The sequence below is a fragment of the Dipodomys spectabilis genome, unplaced genomic scaffold (genome assembly GCF_019054845.1).
Source record: "Dipodomys spectabilis isolate Male_0828 unplaced genomic scaffold, ASM1905484v1 ptg000018l, whole genome shotgun sequence".
Lineage (NCBI taxonomy): Eukaryota > Metazoa > Chordata > Mammalia > Rodentia > Heteromyidae > Dipodomys > Dipodomys spectabilis.
The window spans coordinates 7778633-7796256 of record NW_024870695.1 but is presented as its reverse complement, the minus strand read 5'-3'; the positions used below and the strand labels follow the sequence as shown (position 1 = coordinate 7796256).

General features: G+C 48.4%; 1 protein-coding gene across 1 annotated transcript; it reads left to right on the top strand.

Annotated features, from left to right (window-relative positions):
* Nucleotides 1-7168: 7168 nt before the first annotated feature.
* Nucleotides 7169-17579, top strand: Smarcd2 (SWI/SNF related, matrix associated, actin dependent regulator of chromatin, subfamily d, member 2). The gene is made up of 13 exons (XM_042672523.1): nucleotides 7169-7696; nucleotides 12148-12332; nucleotides 12507-12549; nucleotides 12654-12776; nucleotides 13634-13789; nucleotides 14644-14739; nucleotides 14881-14982; nucleotides 15130-15291; nucleotides 15672-15769; nucleotides 15939-16074; nucleotides 16227-16349; nucleotides 16480-16581; nucleotides 16657-17579. Exons 1-13 carry the CDS (start codon nucleotides 7481-7483, stop codon nucleotides 16708-16710), a joined length of 1596 nt encoding a protein of 531 aa, XP_042528457.1. The 5' UTR covers nucleotides 7169-7480; the 3' UTR covers nucleotides 16711-17579.
* The last annotated feature ends 45 nt before the right edge of the window (nucleotides 17580-17624 follow it).

Here is a 17624-nt window from a genome sequence, read left to right as displayed (position 1 = left end):
GCAGACCTTGTACTTTCGATCCTCCTGCCTCAGCCTCCCAAGTGTTGGGATAAAAGGTGTGTACAACCATGCCCGAATGGAAGATATACATATCCACTTAGGTGGTCAAAGTCCATGTAAGCCTCCACACTTGGGGGTCATACAGGTCTGATGGGGCACACTTTGGCACTCTGCTGAGTGGGAGGATTTTCATGATCTTCCAAGAAAACTGGTAATGTCCCTGTCCCCACATGGCTGAGACAAGTGAGGTGAGCAGAAGCTTAAATGACAGAAGGGGTGCTCAAGGAAGATAAGGAAAGGATAGGACAGATTTGATTTTAGATAATTACCACTGTGTAAAACAAAAAGAAAACCAAAGGGAAGTAACAGTTGCAGCCAATCTACAAAACACAAAAACAAGAGGTTGTCCTCCTCTGTGCTGTACACCTTATGGTTCTGCGGCAAGACATACTAACTACACCTTGTTAGAAACTTAAACAAATTTCTATATTTACCTCTACCTTTGGCAGAAGTTTTCAGCTACTTTTGATGTCATTTTTAAAATTTTGTCATATGCTTATGTTATCATCTTTCTTGGACTTCCTTGATAGTATACCAACTTCCATTTTTATATGAAAAAAATTAAATGTCAAGACCTTTAAGACTATAAAAATTGCTCTCATAAAAATAATTATATAACCATGTCATGTAAAGGTAGTTGGTTGTTTTTATGGGTTTTTTTTTTTCGGTGGGGGGGAGGTCAGTCATGTGGCTTGACCTCTGGGCCTGGGCACGTCTCTCAGCTCTTCAGCTCAAGGCTAGTGCTCTACCATCTGATCCACTTCCAGTTTTGGGGGGTTAATTGGAGATAAGAGTCTCACGAGCTGTCCTGCCCAGGCTGGCTTTGAACCACAATCCTCAGATCTCAGCTTCCTGACTAGCTAGGATTATATGCGTGAGCCATGGGTGCCTGGCAGTAGTAGTTGGTTTTTGTGTTTTGGTGGGTTTTTTTTGTGAAGTTCTGGGCCAGGCATGGTGGTACATACTTATAATCCTAGCACGTAGGAACTGATGCAAGAGGATTATGAATTTCTGTCTGGTTTGGTCTACATAGGGAAACCAAGACTCTCCTCTCCCCATCCCACCCTCTCCAAAAGGGAGAAAGGTTCTGGTAATTTTATAAATTGGTCAGTTAGTTGAGTGCATTTTGGGAAATGGGATTGCTTTGGCTTATCCATTTCTTTAGTGCCAGGTACTTTCCTAAGGAAGTGGAGCAGTCATTTCTTCTGACAGAGAATTGTTCTGGTAAAGTTATTAGTCACTGGTCATAGAAGCATCTGGTATAAACCTGTTGAAAGTAACAAAAACTGAGCTAGAAATCTCTTCTTTCCTGAAGTTGCATCTTTTCTTTACCTGTTTGCTTGTTGTCTAGAGAGACTCTGTTCTTTTCTTACTCTTCTCTATACTTAGTGTTGTTAGCACCTGATTCAGTGGCCACTTGTTTGTATAGACAGTCTTAACCAGCATTAGAAAAACAGACAGATTAAGGGTTAAAATCAGGTGCTACTGCTAAAAGAACCAATGTTGGCCAGCCCTTATTGTCGAGGTAGACATCAAGTCTGAGCTAAGGGAATAAACAGAAAACACTAGACATCCAGGTGGAAAGTCACACATCAATCAGTCCAAGAGAGTGAGCTTAATGAGGAAGGATTTGGAAGCCCAAGCTAAGTGCTGGTGGTAAGCTTGCTTTAACTGTCATTAGGAATGGCTTTGAATGCAGTTTTGGGCTGGAAGTGGAGTTATCTCCTATCAGTTACTTCCTAAGCAGACAGGATTCAGAAAGGCCCTCTGGAATTCATGTTTGGGAGTGGGGCAGGGGTGGGGGGGGTTGTGGATGGAGCTAGGGCCCCTAATAAAACCCACAACACAGTATGGTGAGCATTCACTGGATCAGAATGCTCCTGATGGTAGCCTGGCAGAGAAATGGAAGAACAAGTATTTGTTTAAGAAATATGCTGGCTAGGAATGTAGCTTAGTGGCAGAGTGCTTGCCTAGCATACACGAAGCCCTAGGTTTGATCCCTCAGTACCACATAAGCAGAAAAAGCTGAAAGTGGCACTGTGACTCAAGTGGTAGAATGCTAGCCTTGAGCAAAAAAAAAAAAGGAGAAGAAGCTCAGAGACAGTGCACAGGCCCTGAGTTTAAGCCCCAAGACAGGCCAAAAAAAAAAAAAAGTGCATTGAGTCCTAAGGCAAAGCCCCTGCCTCTGAGGAGTTGCCTTCCTACCTACACGATCGGTGAAGGAGACTACAGCTATTAAAGTACCTGGCATGTTTGGGGAAGATAAGCTCCATAAGTCTTGATGGTAGACATATGGGTAGTTGGTGGAAGATTAAAGCTAGCAAATAAGGTGAGGAAAGATAGTAAAGAGCCAATATGGAGCCAAGTACCCATAGCTTACATCTGTTATCCTAACTACTCAGGCAGCTTGAGATTGAGAGGATCAGCTGAAGCCCATCCCAAGCAGCAAAGTGAGACTCCATTTCTAAATTAACCAGCAAAAAGCCAGGCTGGGACATGACTCAAGTGGCAAAGAACCAACAGAGCAAGCAAGAAAGTGGAGCAAGCAGTAGACCCTGAATTGAAACACTTGGTACCATCAGAGTGTGCCTTGCTAAGATGTTTAGACATACACTCTTCTGTGAGCCAGTGGTTTATAACATGTTAGAGCTGTAGAACTCTTTCTTCACAAGAACTACAGTTACTCAATACATAAAAAACAAAGCTGAGCTGTCTGAAGGAAGGATGGGGGGTAGGCTGGTGAGGAGTTGCTCTTTTCAAGCTCAATTGTTAATTCTCCACCAATCTTCTGAGGAACTTCTAAGAAAATAAAAGGATCATGGTTCAAAGCCCACCATTGAACACAATGGAGGGTACATGAGGATGGATAATAGAGAAGGAGAAAAGTGTTCTGATTGGCTGTCTTGGGACAGAATTGCTGGGGAAGATAGAACAGAATAGTCCAGCTAACAAGGAAGCCAGCTGGGTGGATTGGAAAGACATGCTGAAGACCTGACATGTATCCAAGAATGTATCCAAGAAAAAAGGGTAACTTAGAGGAAGAGAGAGGAGTGAAAGATGATTTCAAATGAGAGCAGAAAGTTCTCAGTTTTCTTTGCTTTGGGGCCATCTGGCTGTGTTACTCCATGTTCCTTGACTTTCGGATGCCCAAAAGACCAATGTGAATGTCTCAGCAAAGCATGCTTGGCCCCTTGCCATGTCTTTGTGCCCTTCACCAAGCTAGATCCTGCAGAGTGACGGACTGGAAGGACAACAGGCATTGATTTTGAGCAGATGGGTTTAAATGACTTGCAGAGCATCCAGCAGAGAGCTGGAAATATGGATCTGAAGCTCAGGAGAGAGGTGGGGGGATGGAGATAAAAAGATTTAGGGCCATCAGAAAATAGACAGGAATTGAAGGGATGGGAGATGAGTAAGTCTGCATAGATGAGGCACAGAGAAAATGGCTAAAGATAGAAGCCCAGAGGACAAAGATATTTAGGAACAAGAATAGGGTAAAGATACATCAGAGGTTCAAGTGGAGGTCCTTCTTTTGTTGTTCCCTAGAGTAGTAGTCTGTTTATTCATTTTATCAGTAGCTTTGGCCTTGGACCAGTGCTCTCATCTACAGCATCCTGCCTAGCTGGAATCACAAACACCCACCACCATACCTGGCTTGTTGGTCAGATATGGATAGAGTCTTGGTTACTTTTTTCCCTTGGCTGGCCTTGAACAATGAATCTCCCCATCTCTACCTCCGAAGTTGCTGGGATCATGAGCATGAACCATTATTCCCAGCTTAATTTTGCTCTGTATAGCATTGTTCTGATAGCTGTGTAACACTGACTCATCTGCATTATCTGATGCTGTTATATGACTTGAAAAGACTAGAATGGTAACACCAACCCTTGGCTTTATACAATAAGCCAAACTGCTGACCTGGTACAGGATTCACTTGCCCGTGTGCTCATTCTTGGTTATGTAACCTACCTTTCATTTTTCTCTGGGTGAAGGAAGCTTTTTAAGTTTGATCTGCTAGCTTAGAAACCAGAAGAAAACATCTGGCATTCACTCAGACTGAAGAACCAAAGCAAAGCTGTAAACATCATGTGTCAATTTTTCCTTCCAAAGGAGCCTTCCCAAATTTTGTAGGGTTCTCTTTGCCAACTTCTTGTCATAGCAGCAGCAGAAGCAAATAAAACCATTCCAGTTTCTTGGGGTGTTTGTTCTTGGTTAAGAGGTTGGGCTCCCAGGGCTGAAGCTTACTTTTTGTACACCAGCATCTGCTTTAACCCCCAGAAGTCTCTATGCTTCATGTTTTACCTGCTAGACTGTTGACTATGAAAAAAATATTATATACTTATAAATGCAAAGAACTTCTACTTGGTGATCCAGCATCACTGATTCTAACTCTCCTCACCTTGAACTGCTTAAACTGTTCTCTTTGCCTAACTCAGAATCTCCTCTAAGAAGTCATCATTAATCTCCTTTTCCAATTAAAGGGCTTCTCTACTTTCCTGTGGTTCCTTGCAAATACCATTACCTGAACAGATAGAACATAATGTATCAGTCAGATTTCTACCACTACAACAAAATACTTCAGTCAGTTTATAACAAGAAAAGGTCTATTTTGGATCACAGTTTTATAGGTTTAGTCCATGGTGAATTGGCCTTATTGTTTTGAATCTGTGATAAGGCAGGACATCATGGTGGGAGTATATAACAGAGTAAAGCACTTACATAAGAATCAAGGGATGAAAGAATAAGTGGGGGTTAGGAGGTCCCACAATGCCCTTTGAGGACATGTTCTCAATGACCTAAGGATCTCCCTTCCTACTAGTCCTCAACTTTTTTTTTTTTTCCTGGTCATGGGGCTTGAACTCTGGACCTGGCCACTGTCCCTCAGCTCTTCAGCTCAAGGCTAGCGCTCTACCATTTGAGCCACAGCGCCACTTCCGGTTTTCTGGTGTTTTACTGGAGATAAGAGTTTCACAGCTTTTCCTGCCTGGGCTGGCTTTGAACCATATTCCTCAGATCTCAGCCTCCTGAGTAGCTAGGATTACAGGCAAGAGGCACTGGCACCCAGCTAAGGCCTCAACTCTTAAAAACTCCACCATTTCCTAACAGTAACACCCTGAGACTAAGCCTTTAACACAGGAACTTTTAAAATCCAAACTATAGGGGCATGATGTGAACACTTGTAATCCTAACTATTCAAGAAGTGGAGATTGGAACGACTGTAATTTGAGACAGGCCTGAGCAACAGTTACCAAGATCTCATCTCAACCAATAAGGCAGGCATGGTGGTCAGTACCTGTGATGCCAGTTATTCAGATGCCTTAAATACGTAGATAGATTACTACCCAAAGCTAGTCTTGAGCAAAAATGTGAAGTCCTATCAGGAAAATAACTAAAGCAAAAGGGGTTAGGATATAGCTCCAATGGTAAAAACACTGCCCTTCTGAAAAAAATAAAAAATCTAAACTAAAAATGAGAAAATGATCTTTTATGCATTTTTTTTTTGGTTGGCCGTGGGGCTTGAACTCTGGGCCTGGGTGTTGTCCTTCAGCTCTTCATCTCAAGGCTAGCGCTCTACCACTTGAGCCACAGCGCCACTTCTGGCTTTTTCTGTTTGTGTGGTGCTGAGGAATCGAACCCAGGGACTCAGGCATGTGAGGCAAGCACTTTACCACTGAGCCACCTTCCCAGCCCCTATTTTATTAGTTATTAACAGCAAGGTTTATCACTAAAGATACAAAGAGGAACAGGTGAAAAATAAAAATGGTTGGAGGACTGCACTACAAGTAGGATCCATGTTGCCATGTTCAAGTAAGGAGATAAATACTTGGCCGGGGATCAAAACATAAAACAGAGGATCTTTATGGTGGAAAAACAAAACAAAAGCTCTTATCCTGGCTATTCAGGTGTGGTCTACTCACGGCATGCCTTAGAAACAACTTGTGACATATTTTGGATCCTACCCCCAGCTATTAAACATAAGCTGCATTTTCAATGGGAATTTCTGGTTTTAATCATCAGCGTTAAGAAGCTTGGCTCTGCATCATAGAAGGAGCCGACACCATACCAAAGTGCATCTCACTGTATCATAGCTGAGGCATTTTGCTAGAATCTTGAAATAGGACAGTGAACTCCTTAAAATGGTACTGAATTTTTGAAAAATTAAGTGCTGCAATGACTGAAGGAAAAAAAAAACCCTCAATTACAGGGAAGGAAGTCTCACATCACACAAATCTCTTCCACCTAAAAGCATTTTCTATGAAGTATAAAGTACCAGGGCTTTCTTAAGGCGAGCCTGAGCCTTACTTAAAAATCTCACCTCACCGTTCACCACTCTGGGCACTGGTGGCTCACGCCTATAATCTTAGCTACTCAGGTGGCTGAGATCTGAGAATCTCAGTTCGAAGCCAACTCGGGCAGGAAAGTTTGTGAGACTCTTATCTCCCATTAACAATCAAAAAGCCGGATGTAGAGCTGAGGCTCAAGGGGCAGAGCACCGGCCTTGAGCAGAGACAGCACAGAGGCCTTGAGTTCAAGCTCCAGGGCCGTTAGACTCACACACACACACACTCACAAAAACGCTGGCAAAGTCATGAGCCCCTACCTCGAAAACAAATCACAAAGTACAAGTGGTGGAGTGCTCCCTAGCTCGCTCTGAGGTCCCGAGTCCGATTAATACCCAGCTCCTCAATGGCTCAATGCCCAGTCGGCAGCGGTTCGGCTCCGCATACTGAAAGTGGGAAGAAGAAAAAAGGAGACGATATAACAATTTTCTTTAACGCTTGATACGATTATTTTCTGAACGTTTACCAAGAGTCTCCGCGAGGCGGCTACCTCAGGTAAAACACTGCAACTAACCCAGCCAAGGCGGCCGCCCAACGCGACCTTCAACCTTTCACCTCACGCGTTTCTCGGCGCTTCCGGACGCAACTTCCGCTCCCGCCCCTCCTGCGAGGGGCTGGCCCAAGGGGAGTGGGCGGGACTCTAAGGCCGGCGGTTAGAGGCGGAGCTTGCTGGGGACGGGCCTCCGGGGGGCGTGGCTTACGGAAGCTGTCACGATTGGGTGGCTAGATAGAGAGCCGGACGCGAAGCTCTGTTGGGCGGAGCTAGGAGTTAGAAGCCGCCTCTGAGTAACTGGACTCCGGGCTGCCAAACTCTGGGGGCCAGGAGGAGCTGGCGGGCCCACGGCAGATCCCGGATCCGGAGTTTTCCGGAAGGGAGCGGAATCAGGGTCGATTGTGACCCAAAGCAGGTCTGTGAGGAACTCCTAAACTTGGAACAAGAAATCCTGGACCCCGGATTGACAAACCCCGGAACCCGGAATTAAGGTCGAAAAGTCCCGGATCGCGGAACACCGTGCGCGGAGCGGACTCGACGAGGAGCCGGGAGACCGGATCGCTGCACCGCCGGACGGGACGGAGCGATGTCCGGCCGTGGCGCGGGCGGGTTCCCGCTGCCCCCGCTGAGTCCCAGTGGCGGCGCGGTTGCTGCGGCTCTGGGAGCACCGCCTCCTCCCGCAGGACCCGGAATGCTGCCCAACCCGGCGCTCAGGGGCCCCGGGCCTGCTGGAGGCATGGGGGGCCCCGGGGCTGCCGCCTTCCGTCCCATGGGCCCCGCGGGCCCCGCGGCACAGTACCAGGTGAGGGGAGCAGGAGGACAGGGCTAAAGGGCGGGCGGCGCCTGGAGAGCTCCTGAGCAGGACTCCCGGGGGGCATCGAGGGAGGGCTTTGGGGGGAGACCCCTGGACCCACGGCACAGAGGCCCTGCAGGGGGGACAGTCGGGAACTGTTGGAGAGCCAGGCCTGGGACCCTTGGGCTGCAATAGAGTTGGAGAGAAAGTCTCAGCGGTGAGCCTTCGAGGCAGTTCAAAGCGTCCCGGAGCCTCTTGGCACAGGGAGGGATTGTTAATTGATAAATGGGGGGGGGGGGGGGTCGTGGATGCTAGTGAATTGTGGGCAATCATTTGGCAAGTCTAGAAGTGCAGGACCTAGGGCGGGGGGTTGGGGTCCTGAGAGATGATGAGAAAGTTTTGGGAAAGAGCCTTCACTGAGAAAATAGGGTTCCCCTGAATTGGCCTCTGTCCCACTCCAAATGTGCCCTGTTTTTCGTAGCTGGGAACTGGCAGAGCTCTTGCATGTCTGAGATGGCTCCCAGCTGCTAGTGAAGAAGGAGGCCTGTTTTCCCACAGCATGGGTGGCTTAGGAGGGGGCTCCTGGACTCCAGCCTGTGAAGGGACAGACTGGACTCTCTCTGGTCAGGCCCAGGAGCCTTAGCCTGGATGACTGAGTTAGACCAGAGACAGTGATGGCCAGGCCTGAGAAAGGCCCAACCCAGTTAACAGGTCATTTTAGGCAGACTCTCCAGGGCTTGCTGCTTGGTGTCAGTCAGTATCCAGGAGTTGAGTCTGGAGGAGCCAAGAAGGCTCCACCTAGCCCTGCTGGCCTGAGGCTGGAGGAGCCCACAGCTGCAAGGAGTTGCTTCAGAGAGTACAGTACTGACCCCTCTGGCTTTGAAGAGAGGGTCTCAGGTTGCAGCTTCAAAGGCTATTGATCCTTTTGTTTTGTGGTGCCGGAGATCAGACCCAGAACCTTGTGCATGCCAGACAAGTTCTCAACTACAGAGCCAGATCCCTGTCTTCAGATTGCTCAGAAGCTATAGCCATCCTTTTTCTACACCCCATCCTCCCACCCCCAAATTTTATTTAGCCTTTCTGGTCTGAATCATCTTATAGCCCATGCGCCCCAGCCTCTAGCAGCTTCGTGATAATGTCCCAAGATGTTGACTGCAATTTCCACTGTCTTTTCCTCGTGTCTCCAGGTATGAGGTCCCAGAAATATTCACATGGAATATACATATCCTACCAGGACCCTAAGTCCTCATTTTCTAAAAAGATGATTGACTAAGGTTATTAGGGTTTATTTCCCCCCTCTTCTTTCTCCTATTTCCCCCTCCTTCCTCAGAAGAAAACAAAGGTTCTGAGCATGAACAGGCAGGCCTAGTCCCAAGGATTCCAGCTAGGATCCATTTTTCCCATTTCTCTTTCTCTTGGGGATGCCTGTGTTACTGAATCAGTCATTCCAGTCTGTAGGCCTGCTGAGATCATACAGGAGGTTCTTGTGGGCCTTTGGCCTCAGAGGAACCTGGACCAGACTTAAATCTTTCCTTTCTTATGGGGAGGATCAATTCCACCGTGTTTTGTGGGGAGTTTGGCCTTGAGCTTCTTCATAAAGCCAAAGTGGCCAGCCAGGCAAGGAAATGGGGAGTGGGAAATGGTTCTGAGCCTGGGGCCCCCCCATCATCATCGAGGAGATATCTGGGGAAGGGAGAGTTTGAAGGGGATCCTGCTTGCCCTCTTTCCAAGTTTATGACTTCCAGGAGGGCTTGGGATTTAAGAAACAAAGAGATTTCTGACTTTTGAGTTCATGAATGGTGAGCAAAAAGAGCCAAGATTTGAAGGTGCAAGCTGGACAAATAGGGGAACCTATTGCAAGAATGGAAGTGATGTCTCATCTCTCTCCAGAAGGTTGTTCTAGTGTCTAGTTGTAGTCAGTTGAGGAACATCAAATCAGCTGAAAACAAATGGGAACGCTAAACTCCACACTGGAATTCATGCCAGAGAGTTCAGAAAAAAATGTTCATAGGCAGGGGTTTATGTTCTCAACTTGGAACACTTAGGTCCAGCCACCAAGGAACACCAGGATGGCAGGCTTTAGGGCAGGGCACATGCTTATCTGACTTCTAGATTCTCACCCCAGGTCAGTAGCACTAGCCCCGAGTCTCCTGCTTAGCTCTTCTGGATGGTGTTAGCGTCAAGCCTGGAATATGGTTAGTGCTTAGCCAAGGGAGAGGAGGTCTCTGTGCATTTTGGGCTTCAGGGGACTGAGCCAGATTTTACTAGTCTTGCTGGAGGCAGGGAGGCTAGTTTCTGGCGGTGTGTGTGTGTGTGTGTGTGTGTGTGTGTGTGTGTGTGTGTGTGTGTGTGTGTGTGTGTGTGTGTGTGTGTGTGTGTGTGTGTGTGTGTGTGTGTGTGTGTGTGTGTGTGTGTGTGACTGTGTGTGTGTGTGACTGTGTGTGTGTGTGTCTGTGTGTGTGTGTGTGTCTGTGTGTTCCATTTAACTTCTTTTTTTGTTGCTTTTTAAGAGGGAGGAGTTCACAGCATTTCAAAGCCCAGGTGTGGAGCTTAGCTAGGCAGAGGTAGGACTTGACCTTCAAGCAGCCTCCCCCTGGGGGTTTTAGAAGCTGAAGTCTCAGAAGTCTGGGGCAGATGTCTGGGTGGGGCCTATTCCAGGCTTTGTCTGTGCTGCCTTGTTTTGGGATTTTCTATGAGTACCTGCCCAGACTGCTTGGTGCTGCCGATTTTGTGAAACCTAGTAGTTTCTTGGGGACCACCAGGTCCTAGCTCATACCTTGCAGTTGTTCATCTCAGGCAGGACAAGTCTTGAAGTCTTTGCTGGAGCATACAGCTGGGCCAGCTTGTTGTTGTTGATGATGATGATGATGTTTTCCCTTCCTTCCTTCCTTCCTTTCTTCCCTTCCTCCCTCCTTCCCTTCCTCCCTCCCTCCCTCTCTCCCTTCCTCCCCTCCTTTTCATTTTCTTGCTCTGGCTCATTAAGGCAGAGAAACACACTGTCTTTTGCCTTTCAGCAGCTCTGATGAATTTCTTCCTGATGTGGAGAGATTTGTGGCAGGACTCCTGAGATCTCAGGGCTTTCCCCCCCCTCCCCCCCTTTAACTCCTCATTCACCAAACCCTACTTTCCTACCCTGCCCCTGTCCTCTTTCCTCTGTCTGGATCGTGTTTTCTTCCCTTTTCAGCATTTGATCATGAATTCGTCTCTCTGTGTTGGGAGCATGGATTTTATGCTAGGTAAAGAGGTAGAGGAGACTCTCCAGGATGCTGGACTGGGGGAGAGTTCTTTGATTTGGTGGGAGTCTCCACCCAGCCTGGCCTGGTTGGCTGGTTTTGCTTGTTGCATAATCTGGGCCCTGGGGCCAGCCCTGCGAAGCTGCCAGGGACAGTATGTGCGAGGCAGAGCTGCTGGCCAAACAAGCCTTGCAGGCTGCAGCCATGCAAAAGGGGTTGGGGTGGAGGGTAGGAGTTACTCCCAGATAGGCCCCACAGAAATGTTGGGGAGCTTGGCTTTTGGTAGGAAATACATCTGCAGACTTCTAAAGAAGTTACTTAATGGTGCCCAGATGGGTGCAGCTGACCCTGTGACTCTACTCCTTAAATCCTAGGATAATCTTCTCATCCTTCTCCCTGAGGTTAGGGTTAGGCTGAGCCAGCAGCATCCAGGCTGCCTGGTAGTGCTTTCACAATGAGCAGAGACCGGATGTCAGTTGCTCTCACACCCAGGGGTCACCAGAAGCCATGGCTTCTCTTTGGGGGTCTTCTGGCCTAAGAGATGCTGAGGTATGGCAGAATAGAGAGAGGAGAAGAATCCAGTTCTGCTTATAGTAGGGGCCATATGGTGACCAGATGGTGTCTCTACTCTGCCTGAGGCTAGTTGGGACACGTCCACGCTGTCCTGTTACAGTTGCTCACCTGCGGTGCTGTTGCCTAATGGGCTTGCCAGCCCACCAACTGCCTGTCTCCCTCAGTCACACCACCAGGCTGGTGAACAGGGATGGTTCTGGGGCTCTATCTCGTCAGCTTGCTTACATTCTCCTGTCTTTCAGCCTGACTTCTTCATAATGGAGGAAGCGGGAGGGGAGTGTGTAGTACAGCATGAGGGACCAAAAATGTCTGAGGTCTCAGGCAGCGGGGAACAACTTTTGGAGCTGGAAGGTGGCAATGGGCCCTGAAAAGCTAACTCAGGCCCTTCCCTCTGCTGGCACCTCTCCTGTCTCGGGGTTCTGGCAGCCTCATTTGCTGGCAGGAGCTGGTAGGGCGGTAGTAGGGGCGGGGCAGGTGTGGTTTACACCAGGTGCTCCCACATGCTAGCTCCCCTTTGTTCCAGGCCTCTAGCAAGGCTCCCCATGTGCTCCTCAGGCCTGGGCCAGGTGGAACAGAGGGATGGAGGTTCTGGGCTACAGGCCGCATAGGGCCCTGCCACTCACCTTTGCACCCCCTGTGGCCCACTTTCCTCAGCGGCCTGGCATGTCACCTGGGAGCCGGATGCCCATGGCTGGCTTGCAGGTGGGACCCCCTGCTGGTTCCCCATTTGGTACAGCTGCTCCACTTCGACCTGGCATGCCACCCACCATGATGGACCCATTCCGGAAACGTCTTCTTGTGCCGCAGGCCCAACCCCCAATGCCTGCCCAGCGCCGGGGGTAAGTCCATCTTCTGTTGCCTTTGCACTCCCCCGCATCCCATTTTTCTTACTTTGGTGATAGAGTGTGCCCTGATTCCCTGGGGAAAGAGTCCTGGAGACTGGCAGGATGGGTGGAGTGTGAGTCCTTTGGAACTACTAGCTAACCTCTTAAATGGGTTTTTGTTCTTCCCAGGATTAAGAGGAGGAAGATGGCAGATAAGGTTCTACCTCAGCGTGTGAGTGTGTTGGGAGGGAGGCCTGCAGCCCCAGTGTGGGGAAGATAGGGAAGGGAGGAAAGAGTCTGCTGCCTGAAGTAAGCCATTGAATTCTTTCTCCTCAGATTCGGGAGCTAGTCCCTGAGTCTCAGGCATACATGGATCTCTTGGCTTTTGAGCGGAAGCTAGACCAGACCATTGCTCGCAAGCGGATGGAGATCCAGGAGGCCATCAAAAAGCCCCTAACAGTATGTACAAGCTGACCTCCCTGTCTCTGGCATTGTTCCAGTTGTAAGAGAGCTTGAACTAGCAACTTTTATTTTTGTTTGGTTACAAGGTCTTACTGTACAGGCCAGGATAGCCTGGAAAGCAATATGTAGCCCATGCTGGCCTTGAATTCACAATCCTCCTGCCTCAATTTCCCAAGTGTTGGCATTACAACTGGGTACTATACCTTGCCTGTCATGTTTTAAATGAATATAAGTATAAACAGTAGTAAACTGACCATAGTAGTAAAAGTAGTTCAGATATATGCATGTATGTGTATGTATGACATATATGTAGATCCTAAGTGATTTAAAATGGAAATCTTTGTAGGTCAAGGTCAAAAATTTGAAAGATGCTAGAGGGCAGATCTTCTTTTCCCATCCTTAGAACTTTCTTTTCTTTCCTCCTCTGTTCTTAGAAGGCAGTATCTAGAATAGTTCCCTAGTGGTGAATGCTTTCTAGGATGTTAGATATTTGAGGGTTATGGTAGGTGTTTAAATCTTATTTAAAATAGAAACCAGAGGCTTGGGGCAGGGAAAGATGGAATCCAGGGCCTCGTGCAAGGCAAGTGCTGTGCTACAGAGCTTTTGATTAGCTTGACAGCTTCCTGTTCATATGTAACTGTCAGACTGTCAGCCCAGGGTTGGCATTGTTGGTGATGCTTCATCTCCCCCATACAGTTCCTTCAGGACTTCTTCTTTCAATTCTGTGTCTCTGAGGTAGATGCCTGGCTCATAATGCTCAATATTGATTATGGAGTACAAGTTCATAGGGAAGATGGGGTAGCTTTTTCGAATATATTGGTCCACTTTTAGCTGACTGTTTTTTCTCTCTTTAGCAAAAGCGAAAGCTCCGAATCTACATTTCCAATACATTCAGTCCCAGCAAGGCAGATGGTGATAGTGCAGGAACTGCAGGCACCCCTGCGGGAACCCCAGCAGCAGACAAGGTGGCTTCCTGGGAACTCCGAGTGGAGGGAAAACTGCTGGATGATGTGAGTTAGTGAAGAAACTTGTATGGGTTCAAGCTTGAGCCCAGACACATGACCTCCTGGAGATGTCCTGCAAAAGAGTGCATAGCTCCAGCCAACTAGAAGTTGTTTTTCCAAGCCGGGTACCAGTGGCTCACGCCTGTAATCCTAGCTACTCGGGAAGCTGAGATCTGAGGATCTCAGTTCAAAGCCAGCCTGGGCAGGAATGTCTGTGAGACTATCTCCAATTAAATACCAGAAAACCAGAAGTGGTACTGTGGCTCAAGTGGTAGAGCATTAGTCTTGAGCTGAAGAGCTGAGGGACAGTGCCCAGGCCAAGTTCAAGCCCCACAACTGACCAAAAAAAAAAAAAAAGTGTGCTAGGCAAGCACTCTACCATTGAGCTATTCCTATTATTCTGTGGATATTAAAATGTTCCTACAGGGGCTGGGAAGGTGGCTTAGAAGTAGAGTGCTTGCCTTGCATGCATGAGGCCCTGGGTTCAATTCCTCAGCACCACATAAAAAGAAAAGGCTGGAAGTGGCACTGTGGTTCAAGTGATAGAGCGCTAACTTTGAGCTGAAGAGCTCAGGGACAGCACCCAGACCTAGAGTTCAAGCCTCATGACCGACTAAATAAATAAAATGTTCCACAGATGGCAGTCAAGGGCTTGGTGGCTGTCAATGGAATTTCATGGAGTATTTTCCCGCCCCCAGTCTCTGTCACTTTGTATAGTCTTAACTGCTCTTCCAGGGGCCAAAATTCCTCAGTGCTTTGAGTTCCAGGGTTAAAATGTTGTTTCTTTTTTGGGCTTAGTATATAACATTTGGTTCAAGAGCTCAGCAGCACCCTTATCTCATACCCCTTTTTATTCCCAGCCTAGCAAACAGAAGAGAAAGTTTTCTTCATTCTTTAAGAGTCTTGTCATTGAGCTGGACAAGGAACTGTATGGACCTGATAACCATCTGGTAGAGGTGAGAGTGGCCCTGAAACCTGTAAAGGACAAGATGTGAGGGACCCCACACACAGGCTAAGGTGCTGGTTGGGTGGAGGAATAACATTGGTCCCCTTGGAACGTACACCCTGGTGACAATCTCTGCTTCTCCTCCCTTCAGTGGCACCGGATGCCTACCACCCAGGAGACAGATGGCTTTCAGGTGAAACGACCTGGAGACCTCAATGTCAAGTGCACCCTCCTACTCATGTTGGATCATCAGGTGACAGATGTTCTGGGATCATATCTGGTGTCAGATTCAGGGAAAGGGAACCTGTTCCTATAAACTCTTCCTGTTGTTGCTCTGTCCTGCTTTTTTTGTTTTCTTAAACAAGAATCCCTCTTTTTACCTTCCTCTCTCCATCCCCAGCCTCCTCAGTATAAATTGGACCCTCGACTGGCAAGGCTGCTGGGAGTGCACACACAGACAAGAGCTGCCATCATGCAAGCCCTGTGGCTTTATATCAAGCACAACCAGCTGCAGGATGGGCACGAACGAGAGTACATCAATTGTAACCGTTATTTCCGCCAGGTTAGCAGGTGTCCTTCTGTTCTCCACCCTTGCCTTGCTGGGTTTGCAAGCCCAGACAGCCAGTTCTCTCTCTCTCTCTCGTTGGTCATGGGGCTTGACCTCTGGGCCTGGGCACTGTCCCTTAGCTCTTCAGCTCAAGGCAAGCGTTGTACCACTTGAGCCACAGCACCACTTCTGGTTTTCTGATGGTTTATTGGAGATAAGAGTCTTCATGGACTGTCCTGTCTGGGCTGGCTTTGAACTGTGATCAGCCTCCTGGGTAGCTAGGATTACGGGTGTGAGCCACCAGCGCCCAGCTATGGGCAGTTCTCTTAGTGGTCTTGGAATAGTCCACTTTCTTGAGTTCCTAGGAATCCTCAAGCTTTTCATGTTCCTTCTAGATCTTCAGTTGTGGCCGACTTCGTTTCTCGGAGATTCCCATGAAGCTGGCTGGCTTGCTGCAACATCCAGATCCCATTGTCATCAACCATGTCATTAGGTAAATGGGAGATGGGGGAGAAGATGGCTCCCATCTTTGAAATACAGATTCACCCTTGACTTGACCTAAAGCTTGAGAGGTAAACAGCAAGTTGCTTTCTGGTTCTGGGCTCTTAAGTTGGTAGGATGGACATGGCAAGGTACTTTCCTTCCCTGTGTGCTACCTTTAGTGTGGACCCTAATGACCAGAAGAAGACGGCCTGTTACGACATTGACGTGGAGGTGGATGACCCACTGAAGGCCCAGATGAGCAATTTTCTGGCCTCTACCACCAACCAACAGGAGATTGCCTCTCTCGATGTCAAGGTATGCTCTCTACTTCTACAGCCACCTCTGGGACCAGGGTGGGGCCAGATGAGTCTATCATTTGCACACTTGTATCATGTTGGGGGGAGACCTTTGACTCATTTCCTTGAGTCTAGGCTGATGCACATCTGACACTGGCACCCCTTCCCCAGATCCATGAGACCATTGAGTCCATTAACCAGTTGAAGACCCAGAGGGATTTCATGCTCAGCTTTAGCACTGACCCACAGGACTTCATCCAGGAATGGCTCCGTTCCCAGCGTCGGGATCTCAAGGTATAGTCAGTCCCCTTTCCATGTGGAGCTTTGGGTGGTTTTTGTTTTTTACCCTTAAGTGTTAATTTTCCATTTCCACAGCAGATGGACTCAGGGGTGGGGAATCATGCTATGGCTTTCCTCTTTGCAGATTATCACTGATGTGATCGGCAATCCTGAGGAGGAGAGACGAGCTGCTTTCTACCACCAGCCCTGGGCCCAGGAAGCAGTGGGGAGACACATCTTTGCCAAGGTAAGGCTTTGCCCTGTTCTTCCCCCTCCTCTGATTGAGTAGCAGAGGCCTGAGCCTGTGCTCTCCCTTCTCCAGGTGCAGCAGCGAAGGCAGGAACTGGAACAGGTGCTGGGAATTCGCCTGACCTAACTGCTCAGGGATCTCTTCCTTTCTTCCCAACCCCAGAGCTGGGCAGGGGACCACCCTCTGGATCCTGGCTGGGGCTGCAGACACCTAAATGGGGTGAGGGGTGTCTCCTGTTACCCTATATGTCCCAGCTTTAGTTTCATAAGTGTAGTGATAGGATTCCTGGTTGCTTGGTCTCCAAAGCCTTTTACTTACTTTTTGCATTGGCTTTTATTGGGTTCTCAAGAGGCTGCCTTACCCCCTGCAGGCAGGCCTGTGTAGGACTGACTGCTGGTGGCTGGGCTTTGACTTTGAAGTGAGACATTTTGGAACCAAAGGCCTCTGGGTTTGCATGTTTACAGGCCCCACCTTGGGGCCAGTGTCAGAACTGGCTCTGGGAGCTGGGTGAGACTTCCTTAGCCTTTCTAAACCAAAGTTCTTTGCCATTCCTATAAGTCCAGCCTCGCTGCTGGTTTTTCCTTTCCTTTGGGTATTTGCACTATTTGGGGAGCAGGTTTTTCTATGTGGGAGCCATGTTTTTTGTACAGGGGTAAGCTGGGGTCTTTCAGGGAGCCCTATTTGGTGCCTCCTCCTTTTCTTTCCTTGATCTATGCAAGCGGCTAGAGCCGCCATCATCTCCTGGGATGACATTGAGGGCTGCCCTGCCAGCTGCTTGGGCTGGGGGGAGCCTCCTAGAGGGAGGGGACATGCCAGTTTTCTAGACCTGCCTGTGGTAGAGGAGTGTACAAGTGGAGAGCAGTGTCAGGTAAGGGGGGAGGCTGGGAAGACATGTTCCCCTTTGGAGCTTGGCAAAGAGGATGGGCCTAGGGCTTGGCAGATGCCACTTCTGGCAGGTTTGGAAATTTCCAAATAAATCCTTTTATTTACTGGAAGTGCCCAGACCTGGTCATTGAATACTGCAGCCACTTATTAACAGA